This window comes from Lagopus muta, chromosome 14 (assembly GCF_023343835.1).
Source record: "Lagopus muta isolate bLagMut1 chromosome 14, bLagMut1 primary, whole genome shotgun sequence".
Taxonomy (NCBI): Eukaryota; Metazoa; Chordata; class Aves; order Galliformes; family Phasianidae; genus Lagopus; species Lagopus muta.
In genome coordinates, this window is record NC_064446.1 from 10,003,690 (window position 1) to 10,022,745 (window position 19,056).

General features: G+C 55.5%; 2 protein-coding genes across 15 annotated transcripts in view; both read left to right on the forward strand.

Moving 5' to 3' along the window:
- The window catches only part of UIMC1 (ubiquitin interaction motif containing 1), a 33,519-nt gene extending 19,676 nt beyond the window's left edge, over positions 1–13,843 (forward strand). For 3 of the 14 annotated variants that reach the window (XM_048960416.1, XM_048960415.1, XM_048960418.1), the window contains exons 7-13: positions 1,267–1,355; positions 2,225–2,304; positions 5,419–5,578; positions 10,148–10,226; positions 11,733–11,853; positions 13,079–13,142; positions 13,459–13,843. In XM_048960416.1, the coding sequence (XP_048816373.1) occupies positions 1,267–1,355; positions 2,225–2,304; positions 5,419–5,578; positions 10,148–10,226; positions 11,733–11,853; positions 13,079–13,142; positions 13,459–13,658 (793 nt within the window). In that variant the 3' untranslated portion in view covers positions 13,659–13,843. Of the gene's footprint in view, positions 1–1,266; positions 1,356–1,470; positions 1,500–2,224; positions 2,305–5,418; positions 10,235–11,163; positions 11,347–11,732; positions 11,854–13,078; positions 13,143–13,458 lie in introns of those variants that run through there. The other 11 variants (XM_048960417.1, XR_007379780.1, XR_007379783.1 and 8 more) reach the window with 11 other exon arrangements.
- A 128-nt stretch (positions 13,844–13,971) lies between these two features.
- On the forward strand, positions 13,972–19,007 carry HK3 (hexokinase 3). The gene is made up of 20 exons (XM_048960413.1): positions 13,972–14,203; positions 14,327–14,506; positions 14,596–14,650; positions 14,715–14,877; positions 15,103–15,251; positions 15,326–15,445; positions 15,526–15,621; positions 15,698–15,797; positions 15,870–16,053; positions 16,174–16,329; positions 16,410–16,643; positions 16,715–17,019; positions 17,096–17,235; positions 17,355–17,474; positions 17,563–17,658; positions 17,792–17,891; positions 17,999–18,182; positions 18,261–18,416; positions 18,533–18,766; positions 18,850–19,007. The coding sequence occupies exons 1-20, from the start codon at positions 14,091–14,093 to the stop codon at positions 18,995–18,997; spliced, it is 3,033 nt and encodes a 1,010-aa protein (XP_048816370.1). The 5' UTR covers positions 13,972–14,090; the 3' UTR covers positions 18,998–19,007.
- Positions 19,008–19,056: the final 49 nt, after the last annotated feature.

Here is a 19,056-nt window from a genome sequence, read left to right on the forward strand (position 1 = left end):
AGTCAACATGATTTTCCTCACATTTAAGTCTAGCCTATTTTTTTTTTCCCTTCCTTCTTGTGGGATGCAGCACAGCAGCGAAGGCTGTGAGAGAGGAAGGTCGAGTGGGAGAGGATACAAGGAGTAATTTGCAGGAGAGTGTAGATGGTCTTATGGTTCTTCTGTTTGCTGGGTTTCATAATTTCAAAACGGTCATCTTCCCTTAGATCTGGCAGTATTGGCCCAAATAGTTGGTATCAATCTGCAGAGTAGGAAACCCTCTGCTTCCTGTAGGCCATTTGGCCTGATTGTTCAGTGCTGTGTGCAGAGCATGGTAGATTGGGGCTTTAATAAATGATTATAGGCTTTGTTACTGGGGGATAGTTGGTGTAGCAAGAAATGCGGTTTGACTTCAAATTGATTAGCCCATTTCATAAATGTCATAGCAAGTTGTGTTGTGTGAGTCCTTTTGAAGTGAGCCCTGATGTTAGACACAGAGTAAAACACGCTCAGCCTGGATTCATAACAAATGCTCTGAGATGCTTTATTTAGAGAGAAAAGCCACTTGTGATTTCCTATCAGAATTTTGTTATTTATCATAAATCAGCGGTGGCTGTTCTCTCCTCTCTGAGGCCTGTGGTTGAGCTTAATAAATCTTCTGTTTGTCAGGATGGGGATTCATGTTTTTAAAGTGTGCTCTTGCATACTTGATCAGACTAATCAGGAAGCCATACAAAATGCTGAGAGTGTCAGCATGGGTGCCAGACTCGCTCAGCAATGCCTGCCTGCTCCAGAAAGACATTGTGTTGTGCTGGTGGGAAAAAAACAGTGGAGAAGGTTAAAGGGAGAGGGACAGCATGCTGCAGGGAGCTGCCGTGCTGGTGCAGCTTTGCTGCAGGGAAGCCCAGTGTTGTGCTGCGTCTCTGTGCCTTTCCCCCTCAGAATTCCCTTCCTCAGAGGGTCAGACAGCCCAGTGCTGATACCTGCACAGCCCCCAGAGCTAAGAGCAGAAAGAGTCAGGAAGGTCCTGCAGCTGTGAGCAGGTATTCTCACTGTTGATCCTTTATGTCTTCTTATCAAGGACCTCTCTAAGCCAAAAAAGTTCTTCTAGTGGTTTGGTTAAGCAGCATTTCGTACCAGTATTCTTCTCTGTTATTTAGATCGTTTCTGGCTATCAAATAATGACCACCTGCAAATGACAGAGCTGTGTGAGCTGTGCAAGGCAGGCAGGTGTGTGCTGTCACTCTGATGGATGGGAGATTTATATTACATTCCTGTTTTGAGCAGCATCTGCACGTTGACCCCGCTTGGCAGTAAGAGGAGCCCAGACATTGCCAGAGAAAACTCCGCAGAAGAAGAGATCTCAGTTTGCCCAGGTGAGAGGCACTTGGGAATGTCCTGAGTTTTGAACTGAAGATTTTACACTTATAAAATTCAGGGAAAAAGGAAGAACTTTCAAGTTGTTGGAATCAAACAAAATTTCCTTTCCAGCAGTGTTTATCCGGGCTGGAATTATCCAGGTAAGATCCCCTGGTTTTGGACCCTTTTCCACTAAGGCAGCATCCCAGTTCTGTGCACAGGGGTAACTAGGTGCTGGATAGGCACAAGGGATTCCCAGGTGCCAGGTGTGCTCTCTGCAATGCTATCCATAAATTGTCACGTTTTTCACTGTCAATATATGTAAAGCATGACAGTTGAAATAATTTCTGTCGTGAATTAATTAAACCTGTGTGGGGCCAAATCTTTTTTTCCCTCCTTGAGCTCTCCTATCGTGTTTGAGATTTTCCAGTTCAGAGCTTTAGGGGAAGGAGCTCACGAAGAGCCTGCTCCTTCTGATGAGCAGCTGTGTGGAGGTCATAGCAGCCGTGCTTGGAGGCATGTTTTGTTGCTAAGGAAAACATGGAGGTCTGAAGACCGCAGGATGGGAGCTCTGTTTGCCTTGCTTCTCAGATAGAGCCGTGTACTGTTCTTACATTGTCTCTATCCCAGCAAGCATCCCACTTGCTTTCCCTGTGCCTGGTCTCACTCCCCATGAAGCTGCAAAGCTGCAGTGGCTTTGTCCTCACACCGTTGTGCTGTGACTTCTTAACCCCTCATCCAACTGTGTTGTTGCACGTTGTCTGATAACATTTGTGAGAAGTCTAAAGAATATTTTGAAGCTGTGAAATGCCTAAGTTGCAACAACAAATGAGAAGAAGGTTTGGGGGCCGCAAACCTGTGCTGACATGGAGCTGTCTTTCTGCAGAGACCCAGCCGAGTCCCTCGGAAAGCATTGAGCCGGAGAGAGAAGAGCTTCCCTCGGTCAGCAAAGATGCACCCATGCAGGTAAAGAGCCTGGAGCTGGGGAAGCGTTCTGTTTCCAGTGGTGCTTTCTTCAGCTGAGCTGTGCTAGCACTTCCCCCTGGTAGCCGGGTGCATGGATTTGGGTGGCATCCTTGTAAACACTTCCCACTTCCTCTGCTGCTTCATAGTTCCGATCCCTTTGGCTAGGGGCTGTGCTCAGCTGCATCTGGAGCCTTTCAGCCTTGTAGCTGGAGAGTTGTTATAAATTCCAGTTTGTTCTTGTATGCTGCACCAACTGCTGTGCTGAAGGACGTTGTCACTGGGAACAGCAGCACTGTTGCTTGTCTAGGGTCGGAAGAGTAGTGCTGTGGGGGTCAGGATTGCAGAGGGATCCCAGGAGCTGTGAGAGGGGTCCCAGTAAATCTCAGCCACCCATATTATGGCACATTTTGCCCTGTTACAGTCCTCTGTATGACATTGTCGTCTAAAGACTCTCTCCAAGAGGTTGAGATAAAGACAACAAAGAGGTGTTGAGGGCTGCTGGTGGTTTACAGTCCAGTGAGAATGAGCTGAGCCCCAGAATCCTGATTTATATGCAGTGATAGCTCCCAGCAGCAGTAAGCCAGCGGCAGGGCCATTCTCTTACCTCCCAATCCAGATGTGCGCTGCTGTGTGGCTGCTTTCCCTGTGTTGTCACACCTGTGCAGCAATTGCCTTGCAGCTGTCACTGTAGCGACATCTGACTTCAGTTCCTGCTTTTGATAAAACTCCGTTTGTCTATTAATTTAGAGAGTGATATCAAAGGGGTTGCCAAGTACTCCTCTGGCAGGGTACATGAATACAGAATCATACAGCTCTTGACAAGAGGATTCATTTGTGGAAAGCTCACTCTGGAAACCTGCAGCTTGTACAGTGCATCTGCAGCTCCCGTGTCTCATTGTCACAAGCCTCTTAATAAACCAGGTTCTGCACTCGTGTGCCTTTCATTCTGCAGGTATCTCCGAGCACTGCTCAGTCAATTAGAGACTGCAGCAGTCCTGTGCACAGATCCTCAGCCCCCAGGGCACAGTCGTGACCCATTTGGCTGCGGCAGGGCATTAACCTGTCCCTGCTGCTTTGCCCCTGGGTCTTACACCTTCACCTGGACAGCTGCTGGGCACGAGGCGAGCAGCACGGCGCTTCCCAGGGATTGTCACAGCGTGGTCGTTGGCAGCAGGTACCAGCCCTGGGCCTGCAGCCTTGCAGGGAAGCAGCCATCGCATGGATCAGCAGTTAGTGTGAAGCAAGCATTGGACCGTGGGGACGGAGCTCTTCGTCACAGCTGCTGAGCCAGGGCACAGGAGCCTTGTTCCTGAGCTGAGCCTCCAGCATCGCTCTTGGCTGGCTGCTGGCTGCTGGCTGCAAGCACTGTGTCCTATGGGCAATTTTCTCTGCTAAAGAGGAGAGGCTCTGCAGTCCAGGTTTTCCAGGCTGTCACCGCAAGGTTTTGTACACGCGGATTTGGGCTCTGGTGTCCTGTGTTACAGAACGTTGCATTTCCATTTAAAATTAGTGATTTACCACCGAACGTAGGTGGGCAGGGTGTGTGGAATCAGTGATCTCCTCAGACTGATTTAAAAATGGCAGCTAGCAGGAGCAGCGTCTGCTGCTTTTCCCATCACTTTTTTTGCTGCGTTGTCAGACCAGAATAACGCAGGTTTGATCTGATCATTCATAGTTGACACATCCTGCTTTTTATGACTCCTCTTTGTAACGCGCCGCGGTGAGGACTTCACAGGATGTAGTGACACTGAGAAGTGAGAGCAGGGTACAAACGCTAATGCTGCGAGTGATGCGCTGCAACAGCTTGCGTTTGGCTGGAGGGATTCTGATGGCAACTCCTCCGTAGAAATCTGGTGCTGAGTCTCCCTGGAAATGAGTGCGTGGTTTTTGGGGTCAGTCCCATAGCCTGTCAGACAGCGTTGGGGAGAAATGAGTTTTCTGACTTGATTCTCAGTGTGACACCCTTGCACCGCTCCTCTGAGTCAACAAAGCCCCGTCCTTCCCTTTGGGACATAAAAATGAGGATGGATGCTCAGGATCAGACCCTCCTTTGCCAAAGCAGTGTTATGTGTGACAATGTGCTCCAGCAGCACCGAGTGTCTTGGCTGGCCCTGGTTGCTGCTTCCCTGAAATTACACCGCTGAAGGGATGCGGGCAGCAGTTTTACTGCATAGTGACTGCATGTCTCTGCTTAGCCCCAAGAACAACCAGCTCTCCTTTATTATTTCCCTTCAGGTTTCTTCTACATGGTTAATACTGAAATATTTATTTTAATGGGGGGAAAAATGTCTCTTTCTTAAATAGGAAGAGATTTTGTAGCAAGCCTGATGAGGCAGAGATGTAATTGTGAGTGATATGGCAGCAGTCTGCTGTGTCTTGGAAACATGCACAGCGTAGGGAGCAGTCTGTGTCTCTGTGGGTGTGTAGCAGAGCACCTTTGCAGCTGTGTAACCAATGCAAAAAGACAGTGCTGGTGAGAGTGGCACCCAGCAAACAAACACGAGTGGTGACATTTTGCCCTGGCAAAATGCCACTGTTAGCAGCGTTGTGTGACATGGGCTGCCCCTCTCTGTGCTCTGTTTCCCCTCTGATTGCTCCAGCAGTGTCCTCTGGAGGAGGTGGAGGAACACCCCGGGATCTGAGACCCTGCAGCTTCCTTTCATCCCAGAGGAGTGTTCCCAGACAGCGCAGCCCCTGTAGTGTGGATCATGTCCAGGAACTGATGAGCGCAAGTCAGGTGTTGAACTCCCGCTTTGCCCCATGAATTTCCCATCAGTTTCGCTTCTGAGCTTTCCTGATTAATGGAAGCCTTGCCATTTTTCAGCAGTAGTGTAGGTGATGTTTGCCTTAAGTGGTGTGCACGGCTGTGCAGGGAGGTGTCCCCGTGATTCAGCAGGACACACTGCCTTTGAAAGAAGAATTAGGTATTAGCAGCAGTTTACTCAGGCAGTGGTCTTATTTCTGACCTGTATACGAAGAAGAGAAAATAAAACTTTCCAAGAAAAAATGAGTTTATGGAAAGGTGAGCAGCTCCAGCTCTGCAGTTACCAGAAAAAAAAAAAAGAAAAAGAAACACAGCTGTCTCTTTTCCCTCTGTCTTTTTCCCTTCTGTAGGCTGGTGGAGATGGCAGTGCCCTCTCTGAGGGCAGTGACACGGCTGCTGACCACGTTCCATGCCCACTGTGTGACCAAGGCTTCCCTGCTGCAGAGATCGAGCTGCACGCCATGTACTGCAATGGCATCGTGGGAGAGGAAGCTGCCACGGACAGCCCAGGTCTGCCATGTGCTGTGTCTGTGCCTCTGCTCTCTGTGCTGGTCCCCCCTTCCCTGCTGCTTGCAGCTAGGTGCTGAGTCCTGTTCCTCTCAGGGTATTTGTGTGTGATGTGGCAACTTAGGTTTGTCTGCCCTGCCTTGGTTCGTCTCCAGGCTGGTCAGGAGAACGCTGTTGGAGACTCTGGAGGTTTCTAGAGCCTTCCTCACAGAGATCTGTCTGATGTCTTTCATAAGTGGCCTTTTTGTTAGTCCTTTGGAAGATCTATAAGCCGATTATTGCACAAGTGTGTAGCCCTGGCTACTTCACACAGTACTACCAAGACACATCTATTTCGTACTGTGAGAGGAGCTGCACGGAATTTGCCAGTGGTAGAAAATGGCACCTCCAGAGCCATTTGGGTGAGCATCCTTCAGGGCTCTCAAGAAATGAGAATGTTCTGTAATGCTCCAAGTGCAGCCTCTGCTGTGCAATGAGTCTGACATTTGCGTGTGCAAAAATGGCTTGTTCAGCAGGAAGGCATTGCAGGAAAGTTCTCCTCTTGTTCCTCCAAAATTGCAAAATGATAGCTATTGATTTGGGAGCTCAGTTTTTTCTCCTTCGTGTGAAGAGCGAGGCAGAGAAGTGTGGTCAGAATGCCCATATTAAATCCTCTTTGCAGCCTTCTCTGTGTCAGGTTTCCATAGCCAACCTTTGTAGAGCTTAACTGAACAAATACACCAGTTGGTTATCAATGTATTCAATAAGTTATGTTTTAGCTGCTGCTTGAAATGTAAAGTCTGTTAGCACAATGTCAGGTAATATCAAAGTGGTAGCTTGTAATAAGATTAACTTTTCAGGTTGTGAATATGTAATTTTCAGTTACATGCTGGGTTATTAAATACAGCCTAAATCTGTGATGTTTGAGCAATTTGAGCAAATCAGAGCTGATACAAGAACTGTAACATGTACATTCCTCTAGCAGGAAGAGGTTTCACCCTGTAATCTTAATGCAGAATTGATGTAGCTTTAAAATATGTGGTCCCTGTTACACAGAATCACTAGGGATGTGACAAGGGTCCTTTTAAGATAACATGAGCCAGAGTAGCAGCTGATGCTGTGCATGCTGAATCCTGGTGGGGAGTTCTCTCCGCAGGCACAAACCAGCTCCTAAAGCAAAGGGGCAAATTGTGAATTGTCACAGTTTGTCTCCCATCCTGATAAAGGTCTTATCTGCACTACAAAACGGAGCAGAGTTCTCAGTATGCCTTTCAGCAGAAGCATCTTTGGCCCCTTGGTAAGCTGGTCCCAAGTGTGCCTGGATTGTGAGCGTATCCATTGATCCTGGGAATCCTGGCTGTGATCAGGAGAAGGCTTAGAACTTCTTGCCTGTGCACGAGAATTTGTTCATTCCTTTGGTGCTGGCTTTCAGCAGGGCAGAGTTCAAGGCTGGCCTTTCCACTCTGCCTCCAGACTGGTCTCCCTGGGGATGATTGTAAGGGTGGCTATTTTGGAATTGCTCTGCTGCTATTCTGCCTTGTTCAGAACAATTCCCCCTGAAAGAAAACTAGCCTCAAATAATGGAGATCGTGGCCTACAATAATGGCTCTAAGCTGAGCAATGGTTCTGGGACGAAATCACAGGAATTTGGGTTTTCCATTGCCAGTTATTCTAATATGTTCACTGTACAGACCAAATTTACCAGCCATAATGCTTGTGTTGTTCGGGCCAAGGCTCTTCATGTGGTTCCCTGTGCTCTGAGCTGTGCACTTGAGCCTGGAGGAGAAAACAACACGGAGGAGAGGTACGATGATGCCTTTGGCTTGTAGGGCACCTCACTGCAGGTCCCAGTGAATAGACAGGGACAGGTGTAGGGAACCTGCTTGGGCAGGGGGGTTGGACTCGATGATCTCTGGAGGTCCCTTCCAACCCCTACAATTCTGTGATTCTGTGACAGACACCTCACAGAAAGGTTCCATTTGATGGACTGATCAGCAGGATTTGGGATGAACTCACAGGGGTTTAGCTCAGCAGAGGTGAGACAGTAGCTTGATGCATCTGTGCAGGGACAAAAGGACTGTGCTTCCAGAGCTGTCATGTTGGCACCTTTCGCTAAGATAACATTCAGTGGTAAAGGTAATGCATGGGGGGGGGGAAGAAAATCTTTCAGTGTTTTGTATAAGGAGGCCAGCACAGGGTGCTGGTATTTAAGGAGAGGCTTTCCAATGAGGTAGCTGGGCAAGAGGGGCTACGGTTCCTTCCCTTACAGATGTCCGTGGTTGTCCTGGCTGGGTGCCCAGACCACCACACACCTGGGCAGTACGAAAATCTCCTCATGAGTTTCCATTTTCTTGTGGTCAAAAAAGGAAGGGCCTGCTGTTGCTTTAGCTGTGGCATTGGGCCGAGGAAGGCTCACATCCCAGGTTTCCAGCTCAGTGACTGCTGCTAATTCCAAGTGAATGAGTGAAGCGGCAGAAGCGTTGTTCCAGCTCCTTCCTGCAGCCAGCTGAAGGGCTTACATGTGTGAGAGGATCTCCACGGAGCTGCCGAGCCGTTGCCTGCCGCTGCCCTGCATGAAGCTGACGGTTTCCCCCTGGATGTGAGCCTTGGATGGTACTGAGCACATCAAACACACTGTTCCCGCCGTCCTCTGCTGATGCACTCCCATCTTCCCAGTTCCCACGCGAGCCTGGGAAAATGAGAATTTGGTCTATTCCTTCTTCCCCAAGCCCCAGTACAACCTGGTGCAGCTGTCAATCTTCAGAGCAACAGCAGCAGCAGTGCCGGTGCAGTTAAAAACCTCATGACATTAATAAAGTGGCACTGATACAAAGAGCAGTGGAGTGGATGCAGAGAAAAGCTTCACCACTTCTTAAAGACAAGATGCCCGCAATGCTGCCACTGCTGGGTCCCACACGTAAAGCACTGTGGCTGGTAGGGAGAGCAGGGGAAGGAGGCTGCTGTGTGCTGGCAGGGCTGTCCTCACCAGCGCTCCCAAGGATGCAGACAGTGGGGGCCAGCCCTGCTGTGCCTCCAGAGCTGCTGGCACCGCTGTCCCCATTCTCTGCCCCACGCTTCTGTCAGCATCGCAGCTGGGGGTCCTCCCCGGGCATCTGCAAGCTGGGTCCCAGAGATCTCTAATGGGCCCATTATGCCAGATGTGTTCACTGCTTTTGAAAGAAAATAGAACTGATTAACACCTGAGCTAGTGCACGAGGCTCCCGAAATGGTGCTAAAGGAATATTAACAAGTGCACGCTGCTTCAGAGAGCAGCTTTCAGCACGCTGTCAAATGCATGTCGGTGGGGCTGCGGGCATGCTGGGTGGCTGGGGGCTAGCTGTGGCCATCAGTCCTCCTCATCAGGCTGCCACTTCGAATCTGGGCCAGGCCAAGTCAATGAGACGTCCGCCTGTGAGAAATGAGCTGCTGGAATCAGCCATCGCCCATGAGACAATGCCCGCAGCCCAGGAATGATCTGGAAAGGGAATTTTGCTAAAACTCTGAAGGATTTCCTTTGTGCTGCACAAAATTTTGTGCCTTCCCATCTTTATCACAGCTGATGAGCCAACAATCGCAGCTTTGCCTTGCCTGTAGCTTGGACTCTGCCCTCTCCGATTGCACACAGTGTGGCAGGCGATTTTCCTGGGCGGTGCAGCAGCTCCGTGCATTGCTCCTGTGTCCCACGACAGCTGCTGTGGAGCTGGAGTCTTGGATGTCCCTGGTGGAGCAAGCTAAGCTGTCTGATGTGCTCCCTAAGGATCTTTGCTGGTGGTGTGTCAACAGAGATATGCTGAGAGGAAGTCAGCTGAAAGAGACAACGTTTAGACATGCTCCCTGCAAATGCCCAGAGAGCAGGTTTGCAAGGGCTGCTCGGGCGTGTGAAAGGAGCAGAAGCTGTCAGCCCTGCTGTCAGCGTGCTGGTGGGGCTGGGGTCTCTCTGGCCACCTACAGATCCTTGTGGGTCCCTTCCAACTTGGGGCGTTCTGTGATTCTCTGGTTCTTCCCTGCAGCCATTGGAGAGCAGCGCCGGTGCGACTCTTCATGGAGAGCTGTGTGCAGGCAGTCTAAAGATCCCCTCTGTTTTGCATGGGAAAGGAGGACTGATGGCCTGCAGGGCTGAATGTTGTAAACTTCCCTTCCCAGCAAGACTTCCTCCTCCTACCCAACCTGCAGGCTGGTGCCCCTGTGCTCTCCCTACGGCAGGAAGGGGTTTGCTTTGGCAGTGAGCAGTGCAGCCATGCTGGAGCAGTGGTGCATCTCCTCTCCCAGGCTGTTGTGCTGCTGTGTGTCAACTTTAAAATGACTGTGAGCTGTGTGCTGTTGGGTCAGCAGTTTCTGTCAGAGGACAGGTTGGACTGTGACACGGCGTGCTGTCTTCCAAGGCCTGGAAGATGACTTCTTACATATCCCTGTGAAAACTGTCCAGCTGCCCCTTGGCTGGAAGGAAGACCTGCCCATCCCAGTCCAGTCGTTGTCTCGCTTTGCATCGCTCAACTGCAGTGCTGAGTGAAAGAGATTGAAAGGTGCTGTGTTTGGACATCCTGCAGGGTGGCTGGGGATGGATGGCAGTAACCATTTCTGTTTTGCTTCCAGTGCTCACTCGGGGTCGGAGAGAGTCACAGAGTAAAGCTGCAGGTGGTGAAAGCAGCCAGATATCCTCAGGTTCTGACAAGTAAGTAGGTATGCTGCTCCTCCAACATTGTTTCTGTGTCCCAGTTCTGCCTTGTCCCTGCAGAAATGTCTTTGTCCCTGTGTAAATGCTGGCCTTGTAGTGCTATCTCCCTAAGAAACTGCCTTTGCTCAGTGCTTCTTGTCGCAGTGCTATATATGTTTATATCAAAACAAAAGAAATTTGCTGTTCTCAGATTGTTTATTTTGGCAATAATTTCCTTCCAGCCACTGCACGGTGGGTCAGGGTGCGTGGTCTCTGACTGTTGTGGGGGAGCTGCAGTTAAAATGCTGCCAACTCAGCTGGTTTCTTATGGGGGATTGGAGCTCAGTAACCCTGAGAAAAGAGGAGGCCGGGACGGGGAGGCTGTCAACATGGCACCTGTAGTGATATTCTTAATTAAATTAGACTTTCAGAATAGCAGTGGCTTTGTTTAATCTCTTCCCATGCAGCCCCTCCTCCTGCCACCCACACAAAGCATCATAAGAGAGGATCTGACAGTAAAATCCCTGCTATGGAAGCAATTTTGCTGTTACAAACAGTGGATGGCAACATCACTAATGGAATTAGGCTAATTATAGAGAGGACAGCTTCTGTTTAGACACATTATCTGGGTAATCAGCACTGACTGGAAAGAAAATATGGGAGAAGTACTGCAGAGTTTTGCTCGATGGGGGCTCTCCATATGCATTTTGGAGCCTGGAGTGAGTTTTAGTGGGAGAGAGCTGCTTATCAAACTGAACACGATGCTGCTGGGGCTGCTCCTTGGGGCTCCTGGTCCATTCCTGAGCAGCACCGCAGGTGGATGCTCTCCTGAAGAACCAGTGCCCTTTTCTGCATGGCATGGTCTGCTCTTGAGAGCTGGCGTGGAAGTGCTTGTAGCTGTGTAAATCCAAGCCTGACCTCCATCTCCTTTCACCCAGGCTGATTTTCTCCCTAGGCACACTCGGTTTTCCTGAGCCTGGGCATCTTCTGCACAAATGAGGGGGTTTGAGGAGCACGATGCAAGAGAGAGGGCACCTGTGCCAACCTGCAGCAGGAGTGTGTGCTATGGCATGTTGGAAAATGGAGACAGTGCAGAGAAGGACTTGATTTACTAGTCAGACAAGTTCATCCAGCCCTGGTAACATGTCTCTCTGATTTAACACACTCGGTTTGCTTTTCAGGCAGAATTTACCTCTCTTTTGCAAAGCCCTCGCACTTCATTTCTGTGGATTTTGACAGGGTGCTTTATGTCTGGGGAGAAATCAGCAGTGTTGGAGATAGTTAGATGAGCAGATTTGATTACCGTCCCGCTGCTGCAGCAGCAGGATGCAGAGGAGCAGGCAGGGAAAACCGATAATCACTCAGTCTTTGTGATTGGTGCCGGCCTGACCCCACTGAGCCAGCCCCGATCTGGTGACACATCTTTCAGTGGCGCGGTCCACAGGAGGAAAGTCACTGCTGGTGGCTGGGAGCCCAGCGCAGGGTGAATCCTAATGCGGTGCTCTGTCCTTTCCTGCCTGGCAGGTGTGAGAAGTGCTACCTCTGTAAGTCACTGGTGCCACTGCTGCAATATCAGAGGCACGTGGACAGCTGCCTCCAGGCTGCTAGGCAAGCTCAGGGAACCAGGAGGCTGCGAAGCACCAAGGTGAGGGGCAACCCTGCAGACTGTCTCCTTTGCTTTGCACTGGGTTTGGGGCTGGGTTGCCAGCAGGAGCCGTGTCCCTGGTCCCAGGGGTGAGCTAATCCAGCGGAGCTGCCAGCAAGCTCTCCAGCAGGCAGGCAGCCAGCCAGCCCCGCTGCCAGCAGCCACGGTCCTGCAGCCTTCCTCAGCTGAATAGACACACCATGGAGGGCGGTGTCAGAGTGACGGGCGTATCTGTCGTGATCCCCTTCCATGGGGAAGGCTTTGGAGACAAAGTGGGAAGAGCCACTCGGGGTCTGGAGCATCTCAGGAGAGCTGCAGGGAGGTGTGCTGGGGGTGGAGCAGGAGCCCTGCAGGCAGCAGCTGGCATGCAGTCCCTCACCAGGTGTTGGTCCCCACTGTGCCGGCTCGTGGCAGCCCCTAGGGAGGGTCCTTGCAGCCTTCCCACTGGTTCCTGCCGGCAAATCCCTCACACAGCAGCTTTGCCTGCACTCAGAAATGTGATTCTCAGCATGAAGATGCAACATGATGTCTTAGTTTCGTATAATCCCTTAAATCCATCACAGGCCTCAGCCCTTTGGGGATTCAGATGCAAATGATGAGATTTCTGGTTGATGATTTTGGCTGGGATACAGCCAAGCACTGTGTGGCTCAGAGAACTGTTGTGGCATGGCTGCCTGTGCATGTGACTGGCTCTGGGAGCTGTTTGACTCCATCCCTGTGCCCTGTGGCCACCTGGAGTGTGGGGCTGCTGCCCGTGGCCACTGGGGATGGTGCCAGTTCCAGAGGCCCTTGGAGACGGCTTGGCAAGGCTCTGGGTCCCCTGTGACTCTGCCCTGTGCTGAGGTGGGAGTTGAGTGGGAAACAGATCACACTATGGGAGAGCTTCCTGGTGGCAGCACTGGGCTTGCAGGTTCCTGCCACAGCCCATTCAGGTGTGCTCAGCTCCAGCCCAGCAGCGAGGATGTCAGTGCCCTCTGAGGCAGGGAGCAGTCAGGAGAGGGGACTTTGCTGGGCCAGCAGGGCTGAAGTGCCCTTAGGAGCACTTAGGAGTGCCCTTCTGTGCACTGCTCATCTGGCTGTGGCTCTGCCCTTTTACAGGGCTCTGCTTTGTTAACCAACGCCTGCCTTATGGCAGGGCTGCCCCGTGGTCTGTGCTGCACGGGCACTCAGAGTGGATGGGCCCCTTACAGCAGTGCTGTGACAGTGTTCTCTTCTCCCTTGACAGGTTGTGGCAAGGCACAAGAGGGGACTCCTCAGCGTGCTGGAGCTCTCGGAGAGCAAGTCTGCAGGTGGGAATCTGCTTGCTGTGCCTGCCAGCTGGCTCAGGGCTGCACAACATCCCTTCTCCTCTCTCTCTCTCTTTGGGGGTGGGTGGCTCTGAGGTCTGGGATGCTCCTGAAGCATCCTTTGGGGGCTGAGGCTCTGTTCCACATCCCCGCAGGACACATGGCAGTACCCAGAGTGCTCACGGGGCTCCCCAGAGCACCTGCCTTTGGGAAGGTCGTGGAGATTCACGATCCTTGAGCTCCCTTCCAACCCTGGCCATTCTGTGATTCTCTGAAGGTAGCAATGCTGCCCCAAGGCTGATCGACGCTCCCATTGCAGGTGCTGACACGGGGACCCACATCCCTGGAATAGACGACCAGCAGAACCCCAGCGCGCTGCCACACGGCGCCGAGGATGAGGAGAAGGCCGAGCACAGCGCGTGCTCCCTGCTGCCCCCCACTCCTGACGTTCCCCCCCCGGGCAGCCCGCCGCCCGCCCCCCCCGCCCGTGCCGGCCGCCGCAGGAAGCGCAAGTTCTGAGCTCGGCCCTCCTCCCCTCTTTTCTACGTTTTGTACGACCGGCGCAGGAGCGCCGGGGAGGAGGGACTGCGTGTTTTATAGGTGCCGGTGCCGCCGCGCTCTCTGGTCAAGAAATGGAAATATATTTATGTATGTTTTTATGAAACTGCGGCGAGAGACGGAGGAGCGGTGCCGTTTTTCTCCGAGGAACGGGGAGGGACGGGAGGGGGTCGGGGGAACCGCCGGCTGCCGGCCCGCAGCTCGCCCCGCGCGCCCCGCCGTCTCCGTTCCGCTCGCGGGGCGCTGGGCCCGCATTGGCCGGGGGCGGTGCGGGCCGCCCAATGGTGTGCGGGGGGGGCCGCGAGCGCTGCATCTGTTGCCGAGGCAACGGCGAGCGGCGTTAGCAACCGCCCTCCCCCCATCCGGCTCCATCGACGCCGCCGGACCCCCGCCATGCCCGGCCCCCGAGACCGCGGTGCCCCCGCCCGCAGTTCCAACGCCTTTCCGTGGCGGGGTGTGGGCCCCGAGCGGAGAGGCCGGCTGCCCCCCGTGCCCGCCCTGAATCGGTGAGGGGCCGTGGGGTGGGCGGCGGGGAGCGAGCGGGGTCCCTCCTTTGTGTCCCTCCCCCCCTCCCGCCACGGTCTGAACGCCCCCTCCCCGGGGACGGACCACCCTCCGGCCTCTTGCAGGTGCGTGGGCACGGTGATGTGGGAGCTGCACCCTTCGGCGCTCGGCCCCAACGACGGCCCCTTCGCCATCGTGGGGCACAGCTGTGCCCTCTACCCCCGGCTGCCGGGTCGGGACAGCGACCGCGGGACACCGCAAAGCCTCAGTGCTGTGGACGCGTGCAGCTGGGATGCGGAGGGGAGGTGGGGAGGCACAAGCCGGGGTGGGGACCCCCAGCCCCGGTGCGGGGTCTCAGCCGGGGCTCAGCGCTGCCGTTGCTCCCTCTGTGCAGGCCCCCGGGGAGCATCCAGCTGGGAGTTCAGGACAGGGGCCCCTCCTGCACGCCGGTAAGCTCCGTCCGTGCCCCGTGTGCACGGTGAGGTGTCCGCAGCCCTAACGAGCCGCCCCCAGGTGCAGCGGGCGCTGCTGGCTCTCACCCCGACGCTGGAGAAGCTGCAGGAGGTGAAGGGCCGCGTGCTGGAGGCCCTGGAGCAGGGGCTGAGCCAGCGGAGCGGGGCACGTTCCACCATGCGGATGCTGCCCACCTTCATCTGCTCCACACCCGATGGCACCGGTGAGACGGCTCTGCTGGATGCGGTGCCGGGTGTGGGATCCTCGTGCTGCTCACGGGGCCAGGAGCTGCCCTGTGAGGCTGGGAGCCCTTCCCTCGGGCCCTGCGGTGGTTCTGCTGGGAACCGCTGCCCCACCGCGGGCGGGTGTCACGGGGATGGGGCAGGGAGCGGCTATGGTGCTGGGAGCCGGGGTCTGCCTGATCCTGCCTATCTGTGCTCCTCTGTAGAGAACGGCGACGTGCTGGTGGCAGAGCTGTGCCAGAGCCATGTCCGCACCCTCTGGGTTACTCTCACGGGCGACGGAAACCAGAGCCCACAGCTGATGTACCACGTCTTTGAGATGCCGGAGGACATCCCGCGGGGCTCCGGGGAGGCGGTACAGGCGGCAGGCACTGCGCTGGGGGCTCTTGGGTAGGAGAGCAGCTGCCCACTCGTGCCGTGCCTTCACAGCTCTTTGACTTCATCGCGCAATGCGTGAAGAGTTTCCTGGAGGAAATCGGCAACCCCCAGCACCGCCTGCCCCTGGGCTTCATCTTCCCGTTCAGCTGCAGGCAGATGGGACTGGACAAGGTGAGCCTGGCCCTGTGCTGCGACCACCTCTGCTCCCTGCTGTGCCGGAGGATGGCACCTCATCCACGTGCTCTCTGCAGGCAGAACTCATCTCCTGGTCCAAGGGCTTCCAATGCACTGACGTGGAGGGGAAGGATGTGGTGCAGTTGCTGCAGGCGGCCATCAGCAAGCAGGAGGTGGGCGCTGGGTGGGGGTACCGGCTGGGTGGGCTGCCCCACACAGAGGAGCTGATGGTGCCACACTCCTGCACAGCTCTGCCACGTGGATGTTGTGGCCCTGCTGAACGACACGGTGGGCACCATGATGACGTGCAGCACACGGGAGAAACCTTGTGAGATCGCCTTGGTTGTGGGTGAGCAGCGGGGCTGCGGGCTGTGATGGGGTTGGGGGCCGTGGTGATGCTCAGCCCTCCTCGATCCTGCAGATTCAGGCACCAACTGCTGCTTCATGGCTGAGTCACACCTCTTGGAGATGGCAGAGGTGACCAGCGGGCGGATGTGTGTCAACAGTGAGTGGGGCTGCCTGGGGGATGACGGCGCGCTGGACGATGTGCTGACCCCCTATGATCACCGTGTGGACCGGGAGTCCTCCAACCCTGGGGAGAGGAGGTGTGCCGCTAGAAAAGGGTCCCGGGGCTCCCCATGGGCACACTGTGCCCTGCCACTGTGCTGCTCCCAAAGGGCTGAGGGCTGTGCCAAGGGAGGGGGGTGACTCCGTGCCACACACAGGTTTGAGAAGCTGGTGGGCAGCCTGTATCTGGGGGAGATTGTGCGGCACGCCATGCTCATGCTGGCCTCCGAGCAAGCACTCTTCATCGGGAGAAACACCTCCATCCTGGCCACCAAAGCTGTGCTGACAACCCAGCAGGTCCTGGAGATCATGGAGTGAGTGCCCAGAGCCACGGATGGGTGCCTGCTCCCCAAGCAATCAGCTCCACGAGCCAGCACACTTCTCTCCTTTGCAGCAACGAGGACGGCATGGCCAAGGCTCAGAGCATACTGGAGGCTCTGGGGCTGCAGCCCAGCGAGCGGGACTGCTGTCGGGTGCAGCAGCTGTGCCGGGCGGCGGTGAGCCGTGCTGCTGCGCTCAGTGCCACGGGGCTGGCGGCCGTGCTCAGCCACATGTGCCGCAGCCGGCAGCTGGAGCGGCTGGTGGTCAACGTCGGGGTGGATGGCGGGCTGTACCACACCAGCACCAGGTGAGGGGACATCGGGCTCCTGGCCACAAGGTGCCTCATGCCTGGCCTCACTGGCCTCTTCCTGCCTGTAGGTTTGGAGAGATCCTGCGCAGCGTGGTGGGGCTGCTGGCCCCTGAGTGTGCGGCCAACCTCATGCCCTCGGCCGACGTCAGCGGGCTGGGGGCGGCCATGGTGACGGCGGTGGCTCTGCGCACGGTGGCACAGCGGAACAAGGTGGAGCGGCTGCTGGCCCCGCTGCGACTGAGCCGTGCCGACCTGCAGCGCGTGCAGGCACTGATGAGACAGGAGATGGAGTGCGGGTTGGACCGGGAGAGAAACGCTGAGTCCTCCCTCCGCATGCTGCCCACCTATGTGTGCCACACACCCGACGGCACCGGTGAGGGATGGGGTACAGTAGGGAAAGATCCTGCTGGGGATTCTGTGGTCCTACTTCCCCTATACGCTCCCCACAGAGAGAGGAAAATTCCTGGCGCTGGACCTGGGAGGGACCAATTTCCGTGTGCTGGTGGTGCACGTGGCAGAGGACAAGATCGACATCACCAATGAAATCTACGTCATCCCCACAGCTGTCATGCAGGGCACCGGCGAGGCGGTGGGGCAGCACGCAGGGACAGGGCGAGGGATGGGAGCTACCTCTGTGCCACCAGACATGGGGTGGGAGAGATCCCCCACCCTGTATCCCCCCACTCTGACTGCAGTCTCTCCCCACAGCTCTTCAACCACATCATGGATTGCATCATGGACTTCCAGATGAAGCAGGAGCTGATGGGTCAGGTCCTGCCACTTGGCTTCACCTTCTCCTTCCCCTGCCAGCAGCTGGGCCTGGACAAGGTGAGGGGGCAGCTCCAGCCTCAGGGCGTGGGGAGGGTGCTGGGGTGGGATGCTGCCCACAGGGGCTGCCCTGCTCATCTCCCTGCAGGCTGTGCTGCTGAACTGGACCAAAGGCTTCAGTGCCTCTGGCTGCGTAGGGCAGGATGTGGTTCAGATGCTGCGGGAAGCTGCACAGCGCAAACAGGTGGGAAAGAGCTGGGGGATCTGTCCCCTGAGCCCGGTGGTGCCACCATGGTGGTGGGGTGGTGTCCCCGCTGGTGACACCAGACAGAGCCGTCAGTGCTGCTGAGCCATGTGTCCCCATCTCCTGTTTGCAGCACACGGCGCTGAAGGTGGTGGCTGTGGTGAATGACACTGTGGGGACCATGATGGCCTGTGGCTACCATGACCCCAAATGTGAAATTGGCCTCATTGTTGGTGAGGAACACCTCTGCCCCCTCTGGGGTTCCCCACTGCTCACCCCATACCGTGTGGCCGTGGGTACCAGGCTGGGTCTGGTGAGAGACACTGGTGCTGGATTGCAGGGACAGGGACCAACACCTGCTACATGGAAGAGAGGGCGAAGGTGGGCACCATGGATGGGGATGAGGGTCGCATGTGCATCAACATGGAGTGGGGCGCTTTCGGGGACAACGGCTGCCTGGATGACTTCTTCACCAGCTTCGACCGTCTGGTGGATGAGAAAAGCATCAATGCGGGCAAGCAGAAGTGGGTGATGGCTGTGGGGTGGGCAGGGTGCTACAGGGTGTTGGGGGAACCGAGACAGCAGGGCTGTGCCCGGGGCAGGTTTGAGAAGCTCATCAGCGGCATGTACCTGGGTGAGATCGTGCGGCAGATCCTGCTGGCACTGGTGGAGGAGCAGGTCCTGCTCTGCGGCAAGTCGTCCCACAAGCTGCAGAACAGGGACATCTTCCAGACCAAGTTCCTTTCCACCATTGAGACGTAAGTGCCGCAATCCCACGTGTTCCCGTAGCCCAGGTCTGCAGGCAGCACCCCAAGAGGGGACGCCGCCTGGGGACGGTGACAGCGCCGCTCACAGCAGCCCTGGGTGGGGGCAGCCCCGGGTTGGCCCTAGTGCAGGTGCAGGGCATCCTGAGCAACCTGGAGCTGGACGCCAGCTATGAGGACAGCGTGCTGGTGCGGGAGGTGTGCCAGACCGTGTCTCTGCGCGCCGCGCACCTCTGTGCCGCGGGGATGGCCGCCGTGGTGGAGAAGATGCGGGAAAGCCGCGGCCTGGAGCAGTTCACCGTCACCGTGGGGGTGGATGGCACTTTGTACAAGATGCACCCACAGTGAGCGCGCTCACCGGGTACCCGTGCCCTATGGGGGGTGTGAAGCCATCCCCGTGGCACTCAGCTGCTGTCATTCCCCACAGCTTCTCCCGGAACCTCCAGCAGATGCTGCAGGAACTCGCGCCCCGCTGCAACGTCACCTTCCTGCAGTCAGAGGATGGCTCTGGGAAAGGGGCCGCGCTGGTGGCGGCGGTGGCATGCCGTGGGGCCGAGCCCTCCTCCCCACAATAAAACGCTTAGCTCTGCACCTGTGAGTTCCCAGGATGGGTGTTACGGGACTGGGGCACGGC